The sequence below is a fragment of the Parasteatoda tepidariorum genome, chromosome 1, assembly GCF_982258835.1.
Source record: "Parasteatoda tepidariorum strain Cologne lab strain chromosome 1, Ptep-v5.0, whole genome shotgun sequence".
NCBI lineage: Eukaryota > Metazoa > Arthropoda > Arachnida > Araneae > Theridiidae > Parasteatoda > Parasteatoda tepidariorum.
Window position 1 is genome coordinate 93,605,054 of NC_141755.1, and position 16,179 is coordinate 93,621,232.

A 16,179-nucleotide genomic window follows, 5' to 3' on the forward strand; every position below is an offset into this window, starting at 1 on the left:
CCCACTGGGTAACGAGAAGAGAGTAGCAGTTCTGGCATTTCTGTGGCCAATGGGACAATCCCTAAGTGCCCTCCATTTAAAAAAAAAAATTACTTATCACAATTACTTTTAATTCTCTGTTTTACCGATGATTTAAATCATAGTTTAGATTTTTTTTTTAATTTGTCTGGTTTAATATGGAATATTAAAATTAGAATTAAAATTATCAAATATGAATACTAGTACGTGAATATCCAATTATTATATCAAAAGTTATATATGAGTTCTCGTTTCTTTGCGCACTAGTTCATGTTTCTGCACTAATTTAACCATATTAGGGTTCAATTCTATCGAATAGATTTAGGTGGGGTAAACTGACTGAGACAGCCTTGGCGGTAACCAGTTGTAGTGCCTAAGAAGAAGAAAAAGAGGGAAATTCTATTATTATTAGGAGTACCGGAAAGTAATGTCGTTTCGGCATCTTAAATATTCATTAGTCTTAAAAATCTATAAATTTTTTTCGATCCATTTAGATTCATTTTCGATCCGGCATTGAAAGGTTGTTGCTAACGAGGGTGAATATATTATTGATTAAAAATAAAATCTTGATAACAAATATCAAATGCACTGAAAGGACATTACTTTCCGGTCCCCCTAATATTTTAATTTGTTTTAAGGTAAGTAAGGAAATAGCTTTATAACTCTCTCTAATTTCTTTTTACTAAATTGACGCAATACTTAATTATAATTTTTAGGAAATAGTATAATTTATGTAATCCAACTGAAATATTTAAAATGGTGCAATTCATTCAAATATAACAGATAATTAAAAAACAGAAAATACATTCAAATACCTTGGAGATTTTCTGTCAAACTTTCCGCATACATTTGCCTCCACTGTAAATAAATACAAAACATATATTTTTTTTTAAATATTAAAAATTTTTCGAAATTTCAAACTATTCCATACTATGCTTACAGTAATTTTTAATCAATACATGCGTGATCTTAAATTAATTCTCTTGATAGAAAACTAACAATATAGCCAACATATTTTACACTTAATCTAAAGTAGTACTTGAATATAAAGTAGTCCTGGTGGTGTAGTCAACATTGAATTCCAGCCGCCTCTGCTTCACAGGGACGATATTAACGATCGAAATTAAGCAGGATGAACTTCATACCGATATCAGGAATAGAATCCTGCAGTGTAAAAACTGAAGCGTGATATCTTTTCGAATTCGATGAGCAACTGTGAGAAAGAACTTCTTATTTTAAATTAACACCAAATCAATCATTCGCATGTACTTTAAAGAGTGTAGTTAAATCTAAACACTCATTGCGTAGAATATGCCTACACCAAATTCATGCGCATTCACATCATTCGTGATTTATTTTCACTTAAACAATTAATTTTGTCGTACTTGTATCGTCAGTAGATTGCTTATATTTGAATACGAAATGGCGTGTTGTTTTGTCTTTTACACTGCTCTATTTCTACGGGGGGGGGGGGAGGAAGTTCGCGATTACTGACGGTATGAATATTTTTAGTTGTGTTATAAGGATAGTTATATTTTAATTTGTGTCTATGCCTCAATTGTATTAAATAATATTATGATATATTTAATTACTCTTTGCTTCTGTTTTGCTAAGCCTAATTCGAATTCATCTTAATTCTCTCTATGTGCCGAGTGTATGCTCGATTTACTAACTAATTTCATTTTAAGAATTAGAGTATGTGTATCCTAAATTAATTATTCTTACGTTATATTGCATCACAACAATATTACTGACTCTTATGTGGATCATATACTGAAGAATACACTGATACACTTTCTGATTCCTTGCATGAGAAAGGTTCTAGGTTCGAATACCGGGCAAGGCATGGATGTTCTTTCATTCTCTGTACTATCTGTCCTTACTGTAGAAGCAACGTTGGCTTACCTAATATGGTGCTCCTGAAAAAGTGGCCAATAAATCTGCCCTTCAGGTGCCTGTATTGACGAAAGGTCATTCCCCTAGTGGGCATCAGGGGAAAAAAATCTATAACAGAAAATGGAGCGGCACACACCAAGTAATGTAAAAAGAACTATATTAGTGTGTCAGTACACCAGGAACTATCCTTGTTTCCTTGTGAATTGAGACATCAAGAACCTACAGTTATCAGTGATGTTTTAAGACATTTGGTGTAAAATAGTTGTCCCCATTATTGAAGTTCAGATACACAAAATTTTTTTGCACGGTGTTTTGCCGTTTTATCAGTTTTAGTTCAGTTGTTATGTGCCACACAGTAATCTCAGTTACCTGCATTAAGTTTTCTGCAGTTAAAAGCCCTCCACTAAACAGGCCTTTCTCCATTGATTCATCTCCAGCTATGCGTTTGGCTACCTGCAAATGATAATAGTTATTGAATGAAAGCATCGAAACTTTTAAAAAATAGCAACAAATTATTTTCAACATTGAAATAGATTTCTTAAGTTTTATATAAATTTTTCATCTGATTATATATATTATGCCTATGGCTGTTATATCTACATTGTATTTGGTACACCATATTGAATCTAAGTTGAAGATTTGGACTCCTTAAATTGGTTAATTGGTTAAATTGGTTAATAATAGTTTATGTGAAAATTATTGTCCCACTTGTTCCTACTTTTGAAAAAGTTTGAATTTTTTTCTTAATTCTCCAGAAGTAATCAAAACCCTTTAAAAATTGTCAAAACACTAAACTATAAATGCACTTATTACACACATAAAAAAAGCTGATCTGCTTGTGTGTTAATCAGGGAGCTGACCTCATGTCTAAAATGTCCCGGGTTAGAATCCCAGTCAGAGGCCTGTTTTTTTTTACCGTGAGAGCAATGTTGACTCGCTTAAATTAATGACATGTCAGCACCATTCTAGCTACTCGTTGTAATGGACCAACTTTTAATAAATAAACCGTTTTTTTTTAATTATAAATTATAATTTATCTTTCAAATTAAAATGATATTTCTCGATATCGTTGTATTGCTTACGAAAGATTTCAACAAAAGATTGAGTGCTCACTAAAGACTACCCTTAAAATATAATTTCAGATAGGTAGATAGGTATTTTATTTACGCCACACTAGAGCAGCACAATATGCTATTGGCGACTGTCTGGGAAACATCCCCGCGGATGATCCAAAGACATTCGATCTCAATTTTCGTTCTCTGCAGAGGGGATGGTTCCTCCGGTTTGGTAGCACAACGACCTGCTCTATAAGTCGATTAGTTTACAGTAGAACAGTTTAACGAGGAGCAATACCGCACACCTAAGTAGGCTGATCAAAGTGGTCACCCACCCGCTTACTGACCTCAGCCAGTGATGCTTGACTTCAGTGTTCTACTTTTTCGATCAGTCCATTACGGGACATATAATTTCAGAATCCTCATAAGCAATGGAGACGAAACAGGGTGCATTTTAGGGATCAAAGTTTAAGATTTAAGAAAGAGAAAAATTAAAATAATATCGAAATCTGACGAACTGCTATTAAGGAGGGTGGGTGTACCAAACACCAATACCTGTTTGATTGCGGGAAGAAACAGAGATTTGAGTTTGAAGACGGTTTTTGGTAATACCTTCAAGTTATAACCTGCATTCAAATAAATTCTGCCATTCTTCTCATTCATCATCTTTAATTATTTGTAAGATGTTAATACGTTTCCACTTTTATCTTACTGATATTAATCTGCAGCCCCCAATGTGTTTATTTTTCTATCTTTATTTTTGATGAAAATTCTAAAAAATGTAAAGTACGGGTGATATTTACGTAAATCCTGTATTTATCTATAAACAGAAGGGTTTTGGACAGTTAAAAAGGTTATTTGGACAAGGGTAATTGGACAAGAGTATTTTTTGAGGTTCGGCTTTAATAGCCCTTTCATTATTTTATTATTGTGTCCAAAATGCTGCCAACACAATGCTAAATACATAAAAGCATTTTATTTATTTATTTATATGATTATTTATTTATTTATCCTTAAAATGCAAAGATTGCAGAACATGAGGAATTTTTCCCCAAAAGTTAGGTACAATCAGAGGTTCTAAAAACGTTGCTATCAATAATATCACATAAAAAGGGATTAGTGTTCTGTCCCGGATTGAAAATTTTAGTTTTCAATTGAAATAACAGAATAGCTCTTCTTTATTTTCATCTTGAACGCCGATTCATTTGAGTTTCAGTTACGTGGGATGTGGCAATGAGCAAAACTAAAAACAGCGCATCCTGAATAACTTTTGATTTGATGATGGGATTTTCATGAACTAAATTTCTATGTCAATAGATAAAGAATTTCAACGCTAATTGTTTTTTATAATCAGATTCTGATTTTCGCCCCTCAATGGGAAAAGATAGACGTAGTTTGAAACTCTTAAATGGTAATTTATTTATTCATTGCGTACTTTGCTATGTGTCTATGGCAATTAAATTGAACAAAACAATGAGAACTATAAATCTTTCTAATTCAAAGATAATAACAAGGGAACTTATCAATTTTATAATTATTTATTGTTTAATTCAATAATCATCGGAAAAGTTTGACTTTATGAGATCACGAATTTTTTCTAATTCTAAAATGCGTAATTTTAAAAAATAAAAACTCAAATTTGACAAAATAAACCGAAATATTTTCGAGAAAAGAAATTAAAAACATGATTTTTATCAACTGCGCTAATTAATTAACGTGTTTGAAGTTATACCCTCTATGCATTTAATATGCGATCATTATATCAGTGTAGCAAAAAAATTCAATTTTTTCCAAACAAACAAACATTATTTTAAATGTAATGAGAATTTCAAATCTTTATGACACACAATTCCACTTAAAAGTAAAACTAACAAAATAAAAATAAAAACGTCAAATTCTTACTAAAGTGAGGAAATCATCATTCAAGTGATTTGTAATGCTATCATCATCGTTTGAAGCTGTATCTGCTGTACTTACAATCTGAAAATAATGTCATAAAACTATTATTTTACATTAAATACCACATATATTTTCATCTACTGGTCATAAGTTAATGGATCTGTGTAAAGATTAAAATCTCTTAAGCAGTGCTATACAAAAAAAATTATATTTAGTAGCTGTTAATTCTTGAAGAATCAAATTTAAAATGTAGGAATGAACTTAGAAAAATATATTACATTTGTAAATTTCCTCTATTTTATAACACTGATAATTTTATAACTAACGAATTATTATCAAACAAAGGTAATATTCTCAAAAATTATTGATTAAATTATTAACTAAAATACTTTATTCCACACATTTTTATCGCTATTTACAGGTTAAACTAATGTTTCTAAAAAGGCTGATAAAATAAGTTTACAGAAAAAAATAGTTTGGTCAAAACTATCAGATTATGGTTAAATTTACCGTTTTTATAAATCTAGGGCAACTACAAAAGGCTCAGCAATTTTTACCAAGCTGCTTGATTATAATTTTGGTAAAATTAAGAATAAATATGGTTTTATAATAAGTAATAAAATATGGCAATAGTGGTAAAACTTGATATTTTTATCATAATACTTCAGAGTATGTCATAAAAACCATTTATTCAGTTAAATTTCATTTTCAGTTTCGTATTTTTTACGAAGTGTATGGTAATAAAAATTATAATTTCGAAAACCAAAACTTCAGGTAAACCTTGCCATATGAACAGAAAAGTTAACAAAGGAATGGTTTAAATATCGTATATTTTGATTTTATTCACCAAAATTGCTTTTTTTTTTTTTTTTTTTTTTTTTTTTTTTTTTTTTTACAAAAAATAACATTTTTATACAATCGGTAGTTTTACCACAATTTTCTATCTAGTTACATTAATTTTTTTATGCGTTGTTTGCACAATTTTACAATTCTCTAATTTTGTAACATGGGTTATGGATTTATGCTCCCGTTTATTGAAATAATGTCTTTATTCAATAGTATGAAAATAATTTAAATTTAAGTGGGATGTAATTTAAATCATGTATGAGAATGACACGTCTAGATGTGCTTTGACGAATTCTTCCTCATGAGAGGAAGAAGATTTAAGGATTTACTCATCGAATCTAATCCTTATAAATCTAATAACTATTAAGCTAAATAATAATAAGTTTGATAAAACAAATTATAATAATCTGAGTGATAAAATCATAAAAGTATTACAAAAGTAAATAATAAATAAATAATAGAATTTTAAATATTATTAGAATTGAGAAAGTAATCATAAACTAAGCGATAATAAGAATGATAAACTAAAAAATAATAAAATTAATAAACCAGTTGACATAAATCAAGAGCTATATGATAGGTTTGATTGCGGAATAAGATATCGACAGATGAACTTTATCATTTATACCATTTATTTATTAATAGGATATACAATATAAATCTATGTTTTACTGATTTAATACGAAATAAGCAATGTACTAACATTATTTAAGTTTTAAAAAATTGGTTTAATTTTTAAATTTCCAAGTAGCTTTGACTACCCACCGCCAAACACTCGTAATTGGAACATCTGGTTCAACTTTGTACAAATTTTTATAACGAAAAAAATACTAGTTCAGTATTAACTAATAGTTATTTCTTGAATAAAATTTTTCATATAACGAATTAAAATAGCAAACCCAAACTTGCCTAAAATAAATTTGAAACAAATAGTTTGAATAATACAAAATAAAACAATTCTAAATAATTGAAGTACCAGTTTTTATTGCATGACATTTATCCGATTTCATTCAAAATAATTTAATTAATATACATTTCATAAATAAAATATTCCAACAGAAAATAATTTTTGTCGTGTGACTTTATAAAGCAATATGAAATAGTATTATATACAAGAATATTTTAGATATTATTAAAATAAAAATAAAAACTCACCTCTTTCAGTTTGTTAAAAACTTGAGATATTGGATAGTCGATCTAAAAGAAGACAAATTATTTTTTCATTTGAATGAAATCAATTTGTTGAATTTTCGCTTAACATCACATAAGAATTTATAAAGAGTTTCGTTTTGTAAAAAAGTGCGGATCAAATTCACTTTTGACTGTTGCATTGGTGTAAAAAGTTTTTCAAATAAATCGAGAAAGAGAGAAGACTTTTGCTTCCGCTCCCGCTATAGCGAATAAATTTGGAAAAGTGGGTAAACAAAGTATCATGCAAAAGTAATGCACTCTATAATTTTTATTTCAGATGTGAAAAGAATAAAAAAAATTTCTTTTTGGTCCATTTGAAAAACTTATTCTACTTTATTAGTTTCGATTTTTTTAAATTCTTTACCGGATTACTTTACCGGAAATAGATCAATTGGCAATAAATTCTATTAGACGGTTAACGGGCAGTAAACTGTGTCTGTAATGATCAGGAAAAAATTAATTCTTATTATTATTTGCCATAATGCTCCACGGAATACTCAAGATCAAATATTCAATTCGAATGCAAAAATTATATTTGGAGAATACATGCTTGCAGCGAAAAGGAGACAATTAAAACTTGCATTGTAGAAATTCGAGCTCTCAAGCTAATCAGACAACTGCCGAAATTTTCTCTGAAGAAACATTTTTAATGATAATAATGACAGTATAATATACAGGGTAATTCTTAATTCCCTCCGCCTGTAAACGCCATTTTTCTTTACTACAACTGACTTCAGTGGTACATGTTACTGCCATCTACCGGCAACTGCTTAAATTAAAACTTAAATACTTTCGGAATAATTTCATATGTTCTTTTTTTTTGCCATATTCGTCTTCGTTTTTTTTTCTATAACGCTTCGAAACCCCGGAGGGAATTATGAATAAACCTGTATTTATAGCTGTGAAAATACGATTGAAACATGTGTTTTCACCGAAGGAAAAGCTTCGGTTGAAATTTAAGCACTTTAGCTCTGCAGAAAATATTCAAAATTTAATATGAGTTAAATGCTATTTGGAGACAAATTGGCTGTGAATTCTACGTGTAGCAATCAGGAAAGTTCAGTATAACATTAGAGTGAATGCTGTATTATAGGAATATGAAGGAGGAAAGTGAGAAAAGGTATTTCTAAAACAGTTATTGCTAATCTCAATACTTTTAAGAATATCCTTTGAAATTGTGTACTTTAGTTTTCAAAGTTTGAAATGAAAACCATGTTTGAGCAATTTTTAATGCTATGCTATAGTCTTAATATAATCTAGCTTAAAAAGAATTCAGTTTTCGCACTTATGTCTTTTTATTCTCGTATTCAATAAGAAGTCTTCCAATACTCTAAATTCAATTTTCTTAGCTTTTTGTTTATTAATTAATTAATTTATTTATTTATTTATTTTGTAACTTTTTTTTCCTTTTACAGTCAAAAAACTATAAACAAGAAATTAGTTTGATACTTTTCTCTGAGGCTGTTGGAAATTTTTTTTTAGATTGTTGGAAGCATTTAATAGATTATATGAAATGTTTAACAGATTATTTGAAAAGTATTCGACCGAGTTTTTGAACATTCGAACATTTGCTAGATTATCTGTTAAAAGTTCAGAATTATACGTCTTTTTTTTTTAATTTAGTCGTGATTACAAGCAACCATGATCATTGAAGATTACTAGAAATAATAATGCAATTTTTATCACAATTAATCAAGTCATGAATAAAATTACATTTATTGATTCTCATTTATTGAAATTTTATTTGCATTTCTTCCAATATAATTTAAGCAAAAGTGGAAAATTGAGTGTATTGCAACTGACTAAAGCTCCCATGAAGACACGAAAAGAAATGTTTCAAAAATAAGATTTTCCTTAACAAATAAATAATTAAATTTAAAAATAAAAAATAATTACTGATGACGAAGACAACAATTCCTCTTCACTTTCATTCCAGCTATCATAACTAGCATTTCCCCGTTTGAATTTCTGCAGAAAATAAATCATATAAAAAATATTATAATCGCAATTAAAATAATAAGATGATAAACAATAATAATATTACAATAATAGCATAATTAATTTTAATAAGAGATTAAGCATTGAAAATTTTGAAGACAGCCGCGTTTATGTTTAATTATTTTACCATACTTTTCAACTGTCAAAATTAACAACAGTTACATTTAATAAAATAGCGACAGAACAAAAAAGAGATTCTTTTTAAAAAAGTCTACCTTATTTTATTTAAAGTTTATTAAATTTAAAAATAAGTGATGTTGTTACGATACTTGCAAGATATTTTTGCAAATAACGCAAAGATATGGCGGTTTGTTTTCTAGTTATTCACTTTTAAAAAAGTAAGTAATGGTATATGTCTATGTGTATGTATATATATATATATATATATATATATATATATATATATATATATATATATATATATATATATATATATATATATATATATATATATATATATATATATATATATATATATATATATATATATATATATATATATATATATATATATAATTAATTATAAATATATATATAATTAATAAAATTATAGACATATGAAAAAAAGGGGGGGGGGAAATAATAAGTAAAAAAATATCAAACAACAGTTTTTTTTAAAAAAAAAAGAAAAAGGGAAGAAATTTTATTTAAAATATATATATATATATATATATATAGACATAAAGCCTAAACTTCATCTTATCATCATTAACATAGATCATTAGAGTTCATAAACGTTGTGCGCCGGCCAGGTGGCCAAGCGGTTAGCGCGCCTGACTGCGAAGACAATATCCGCGGGTTCGAATCCCGCTCTGGGCATGGATGTTTCTCTCTCTTGTGTTGTCCTCCGTTGTGTGTGATGAGTGAATGTGGCCCACCCTTTGAACGGGTTTGTGGCAGTGTGGCGTGGGTAATGTTACTCGCCTCCGTGACTTTGGTTCACAGATGCCCACTAGGTAATGCGAAATGAGTAACAATTCTGGCATCTTCTAAAGTGAAACTAATAAAGTTCAGTGCCTGCCATTCGAAATAAAAAATTAAATAAATAAATAAACGTAGTGCAAAGATCTCAATATATTTAATGTTAATGTAAGGTGGTCACGAATTCTTTACGTTCCTAGAATGATTCAATTCAATTAGTAGAAAAATTAACAAAATCTCTGAAAACAATTAAGTCGCTAAGAATAAAAACGACTTAAATTTTGACCAATCGACTGTAAGTGTTGCTTAAAATGCATGACGGTATATCTGACATCTATATTTCATATGTAGAAGCATCAAATGAATTGTGATATGTTAAAACTGTAGTCATTTATCATTAAAATTTGTCCAAAATAGGGACGAATTTATTCTTAATATTCTGCTATAAGTTTATCTCTTAGATAGACGTGATCTTCCCAGATTGCGGCTACACGCCACATTGTCAGGGTCAGAAATCGAAATCTTTAGTATTTTACTTTAAGTATTTTTGAATTTATTAATACGATTAATTCTCTAATTAACACACTCCCATTATTTAAACTTCCTAAAGATAAGTACTCTAATTGCTAATAGTTTTCTCAATCTTTTAAACTAACCGTCGTGAAATTCAATTTATCTGTACCCTCTCCAAAGAAGAATAAAATTTCAAAAATACAAAATTTTAGTAATAGCTCAACGCTAAATAGAATTCTACAAAAAAATTCACTTACCCAAAAAATAAATGCAGCAAACCAAATGACAAACAATAGCAATCCCAAAATGCAAAAGATGTTTAAAGAATCATAAAAGCAGGAATCTTTTAACCATAATTCCATGCTTCTGGACCAATCAGATATTTGCTGAGCATTAAACCACTCTTTGGTGCTTTTCATCTCATCCAAAATATACAGAAATATGGCGCGGATCGGTTCAATCCAATCATACATATGCTGCGCATTTAACCACTCTTTCGTGTTTTTCAACTCGTCCGAAATATACTGAAGTATGATGTAGGTTGATTCTGTCTGTGGAATTAAGTAGACATATTTAAAGAAAGGCTAAAAGTTACTAAAGCTTTTCATTACTGACTTAAAATATTTTAATTTGTACGTATATATTTTTTAAAAGAAATGTCTTTAAATTTTTTTTATTTCCAATGAACTGCACAAGTGCGCGCACATGAGCAGACCTAGTGCGTTCTCCAGAAGTGGTATCCACTCTTTCAGGACCAACACAATGGGTGAGATACCGTTGGCCATGTTAATTTGGACGTCTAGTATCCGCCACACTAAATGGCAGCACCGAGACTCTTATTTGGGTGCTAAAGTGCACTAGGAATTTAATTTTGCAAGAAATGCCAAGGGCCAATAAGGCACTCCAGGGATCGTTTACATGCCGCATAATCATACGACATGGCCGCTGAGGATTTTCTGCATCCCGAAAATCCGGTGTCTGGGCCGAGGATTATGTCTTTAAATTTGGATATGTAATAAATATAATTCGAAGCAGTGAAACAGTTTTGATAAATGCACTTTTTATGAAATCTCTCGCTCTAAAATATATTAATTTTTTCAAAATTAAAAATTTTTCCTTGCAGAAAAAATTTTTACGTTTAATATCTTTATAAAAAAAAATATGTCACGAAATTTAAAAAATTTAGTTTGCAAATTTCACTTAACTTTTGCGTTTACATTTTTAGCAACACCCTTTAAATTAAACTTCGTCTGACTTGGACTAGCAAAAATTTAAAAACTCAATTAAAGAAAGAATTTAATAAGTTTAAAATATAATAAAACAGGAAGAAAAAAGCTGGCTTAAAATTCTTTAATTAGGGTTAAAGAATACGCTCAGAACTTGAATAAAACTGAAAAAACTTAGTTGAGAAAGAGAAAATAGAAGATTTAGTTGGTTTTAAAACATTACGCCTTCTCGTAAGAAACATTGCTGGTAAAAACATAAAATCAGCTTTGCCAAAAATTTGTGATTATGTGGAACTAATACTTGAAAAATCAATTGTAATTTGATATAGCTTCTTCCTATTTAAAAAAAAAGTCCTCGGAAGACGACACTGGAATATGCCTACAAAGATGATTAAGTCAGATTTGCTTTAAACCAACATTTGTTAAATTCGTTCATCAGACTCATTTGACATTCAGTCAAATGAAAAGAAAATTACTAAGAAATCAAATACTATCAGCTTACTTTTTTCGAGTTTGTGTATGCTGACCAGTGTCTTCAGAAATTCTAAAAACTAATAGCAAAATTTCTAAAAGAACATTCGAAAACTCACTGTTTTTACTTTCCAACTTAAAATTTTTGCGAAGAGATATCCCTTACAGAAATTCTCTAACAGTATTAATATTTGGGAAAAAAAATATGTCTGTTAGAAAATTTCTACGAGAGATATCTGGTCTCAAAGTAATAAATTGCACTGTAAAAAATTACGAATCAAATTACGGAAAAATTATCGGCACTATTTTTACCATAAAATCCATTTTTACCGAACGCATTGAAGCAACGAAAAATATTTAATATACTATATATTTTACAGTTATAATTCTGTTAAAGCCACTGAATCACTCTAATAAAATACATATCACTGTAAAAAATTCACGGTAAAATATTTTACTGTAAAAATGGATTTTACGGTAAAATAGATTTTACGGCTGGTGAACCCTAAGTGTTGGTATTTTATACCGTAATTTAATCCGGAAGTTTTGACAGTGTGGTAAGGTAGATCAGTGAGTTTTCGAATATTCGTTTAGAAATTTAGTTACCAGTTTTTTAGTATTGTAAGGACGCTGGTCAGCTTAGGCTTGTAGACTCACCTGTTTATCTTGAAATATTGTATTATCTTCATATTGAAGTTTTGACTTATCTTCCTTCTGAAGTTTTACTTTGGTTTCATTTTGAAGTTTTACTTTAGTTTCGTTTTGCAGCTTTACTTTGGATTCATTTTGAAGTTTTAGCTTGGTTTCGTTTTGAAGTTTCTCTTCGTTTTCAAGGTGAAGTCTTAAGTTTTCTACTTCCAATTTCATCCCTAAATAATAATAAAAATAAAGCTAAATTCGCTACAAATTTTTAAGGGTTTTTTTCTGTAACGAAGGAAAATTTTTAAAAAAAAAACACAATTCGAGCACCTTTAACAAAATTAACTTAACAGTTAAAAACAAAATTAACAAAAATTACAAAAATAAATGTAACAGTTAAGAACTCTGATTAGTAATAAAAACAGCATATTGTCTGCTAAAAAGCGTTATTCCTAAAAACGAAAATCCTTTGAAGAACGATCTGTCAGAGGTATGCTTTCAAAAGGGAAGAGAAAACTTATTTTATTATGATTTTTTAAATTAGAATTAAAAATTATTTCGTATCGATTTTGAAATAAGTATAAATGTACAGGTCACTAAAGGATAAAATTTTTACCAGAAATATACTGTTGCCAAACATGTTTATATGCACACAAAATGGAGTTTTACATTTAAAAATTTGCTTTCAGCCAAGTTTATTTTTCTTTTAGACTAGCATTTACAAAATACATCAGCTAATTTGTGTAACTTTTCGTAAGTCGTGATGAAACTTTGGAAAGCATGCATTTCTCAACAAATTGAAAAAGCTTGTTGTCTTTAAGATATTCATCAAAACTACATGATAGCTATGTGAAAAGTATATTAATCTGTTACAATTAACTTCACTGTTTCACACAATCTCTTACGATTTATTTAAAAATATTTTTACAAAAAAAAAAAGAAAAAAGTAACACCATTTTTTAGAAAAGTACGTTAGTGTGTTGGAAATCATTTTTAAATATTTAATTTGAAGTGAAATTCGAAAAAAACTTTAAGGCAATCAAAAATTTATTTAACAAATAGTTATTTTATTTACTGAACAACCCTTATTTCTCATTGTAACCAAAAAGGTCTTTTCACTAAACATGTGATAATTTTAAAAAAGTTTAATATTTCTCAATGCTAGTTGAATTTTTACGGAGTAATAAAATGTAAATAATCATTAAATATAAATAATTAAAAATAATTATTTCAGTTTTATTAATTGGGTCGGTAAATACTATTTCAGTTTTGCGCTTGATTTCGTAGTGTTGATCAATCGGCAACAGTACGAAATCAAGCACAAAACTGAAGGACAATATACCGACCCAATTAATAAAGCTGAAATAGTTGATATTTTTAATTATTATTATTATTTCCTAGTCTTCCCGATAGTTTTACGTTATTAGATTAAGCAAAACACGTTTTTAGAAGTTCACCCCAGAATAATGATTAATTGTATTCAGTATCGCTTGATATGATGTTCTTATCCTAGACGAACTCATGATAGTTAATATTCACCATAATATAGCAATTTTTTCCGAAACTAATCCCTTTCGGGGGGTTTAAAAAACATATTACCACAATACCTATAGTAGCTACCTTGACACTTATATTGGTATATTTTGTACTTATTTAAATAGCACCAAATACCATAATGCATGTAGTAGCTATTACCAAGTCGAATTAAACACCACTGGTATCAAAAATAGAAAAACTCCTGAAAGAATATGAACCGTTTCTCATTAAGGCATAACTTATTTTTAAAAATAGAATTACTCCTGAAGGAATATGAACCATTTCTCATTATGGCATTAAGGCATAACTTATTTTTAAAAATAGAATTACTCCTGAAAGAATATGAACCGTTTCTCATTATGGCATTAAGGCATAACTTATTTTTAAAAATAGAATTACTCCTGAAAGAATATGAACCGTTTCTCATTATGGCTTTAAGGCATAACTTATTTTTAAAAATAGAATTACTCCTGAAAGAATATGAACCATGTCATAAATGCATAACTTACTTTTTTAATTTCAATTATCGTTGATTTTAAATTATTTTTTTATTTTTAGAAATACGTTTTAAAAGCGTACTATAAACAAAATAAACGCTTCATTTCCGATATCTTTAAAAATACTAATTCGGTAACATAGACTTTTCATGCCGTCCACCTAAATTATTTTATTTATAACCCTCGTTGAACAGCCAACCCAATTTTTGGGTTCACGACTAATAATGCTCAACTCCATAGCCTTGTAAATTTGAACCCAATCCAGAAGACAAGGGAATTCCTGGATCAAATATTGGGAAAAATTCTGCCTTAGTGGAGGACTTTCTTATGGAACTAACCCGCATTTGCGTTACATGGACAGGAAGACGTCGAGAACCTCCCACGGTTAGCCTGACAGCAAAGGGACTCTTTTAATTAAATATCAAACATCGCTAATATTATCTTTTAAATATTTGAAAAATAATTTTTTGTCACTAAAATGCCTATCCAATGAGAAGAAATTCATTTTTCAAGCGAGCAGATTAAGTGAAATTTTCGAACGATTTTTAGGACCTGGGACTAAAATTAACCCTTGAACCAAATTTCAAAACGTTAGCACAAGCTGTGAAAGTGACAAACACACAGGCACGGAAGCTCTTTCTTTTATCATTACAGATACAATTAAATTATTTGTCTTCCAAAAAAAATATTTTTCAGAAATAGAATACATATATTTTAAAATTTAAGTTTTACTACGATTTTATATTGAGTTTACAAAATTTTGAAATAGGATGTTCAGAGTGACTTTCTACGTTAAAAAGCGCCGAAAAAATCTTAATTATTACTTTAAATTAACTATTTTTTTAAAATCATCTAACTCAATATATCTCATCTTTGAAGAGAATTGTCTAAAAATAAATTAGTATAGCAAAACTAGGCTAATAAACAAATTAAACGGAGTTTTTTTTAACGATAAATTAAAAAGTTAATTAAATAGAGTTTTTAATATCAATGATACAACTGAATAACAAAATGTTTGTCTGTATGGAAATCTCTTACTTTCAGATAAGTATCTCCACAAGCAGTCAGAATTTTTAGTTTTCGATACGTCGGTAGCTATTTCAGCTAATATTGCCAAGAAAAAGAATAAAAATTTAGCTTCCATATTTGGACTTTAAGGTCACTTTGAGATATATTATCGTCGTTTAAGATCAACCTAACATAACTTTGGGCAAAATTAATAACAAAAAAAAATATCGTTAATCAAGAAAGATGTAGTGTTACTGTTAATCATTATCTCAATTAAAGTTATATGAGTACTGAAATATTTTTCAACAATTGAATAAGATATATTGTTACAAAAATTTAAAACAAAGAAACAAAGTGCCTATTGTTTCTAAATTGCTTAAAGTATTTCAAAATGAGTTACGAGTTCATTGGAATAATTCTTGGACATAAATTTTTCATATATTACTTTCAGGGCCTGGTGGCTCA

The 16,179-nt window shown here is 28.8% G+C and overlaps 1 protein-coding gene across 1 annotated transcript; it reads right to left on the reverse strand.

The window, feature by feature from the left end:
- Positions 1-779: 779 nt before the first annotated feature.
- Positions 780-15,850, reverse strand: LOC107441405 (uncharacterized). Its single transcript, XM_087157067.1, has 8 exons — positions 15,745-15,850; positions 12,692-12,903; positions 10,595-10,888; positions 8,802-8,873; positions 6,870-6,911; positions 4,872-4,949; positions 2,284-2,367; positions 780-876 (listed from the first exon to the last, which is right to left on the reverse strand). Exons 1-8 carry the CDS (start codon positions 15,848-15,850, stop codon positions 826-828), a joined length of 939 nt encoding a protein of 312 aa, XP_087013193.1. The 3' UTR covers positions 780-825.
- Between the last annotated feature and the right edge of the window lie 329 nt (positions 15,851-16,179).

What these genes read in the sequence shown, in the direction of transcription:
- LOC107441405 (XM_087157067.1), bottom strand. Translation starts at nt 15,850, where the DNA reads ATGGAAGCTAAATTTTTATTCTTTTTCTTGGCAATATTAGCTGAAATA. An exon ending in GTGGAGATACTTATCTGAAA is followed by an intron (nt 12,904 to 15,744) that starts GTAAGAGATTTC and finishes ATTATTATTTAG; the next exon opens with GGATGAAATTGGAAGTAGAA. An exon ending in CAATATTTCAAGATAAACAG is followed by an intron (nt 10,889 to 12,691) that starts GTGAGTCTACAA and finishes TTAATTCCACAG; the next exon opens with ACAGAATCAACCTACATCAT.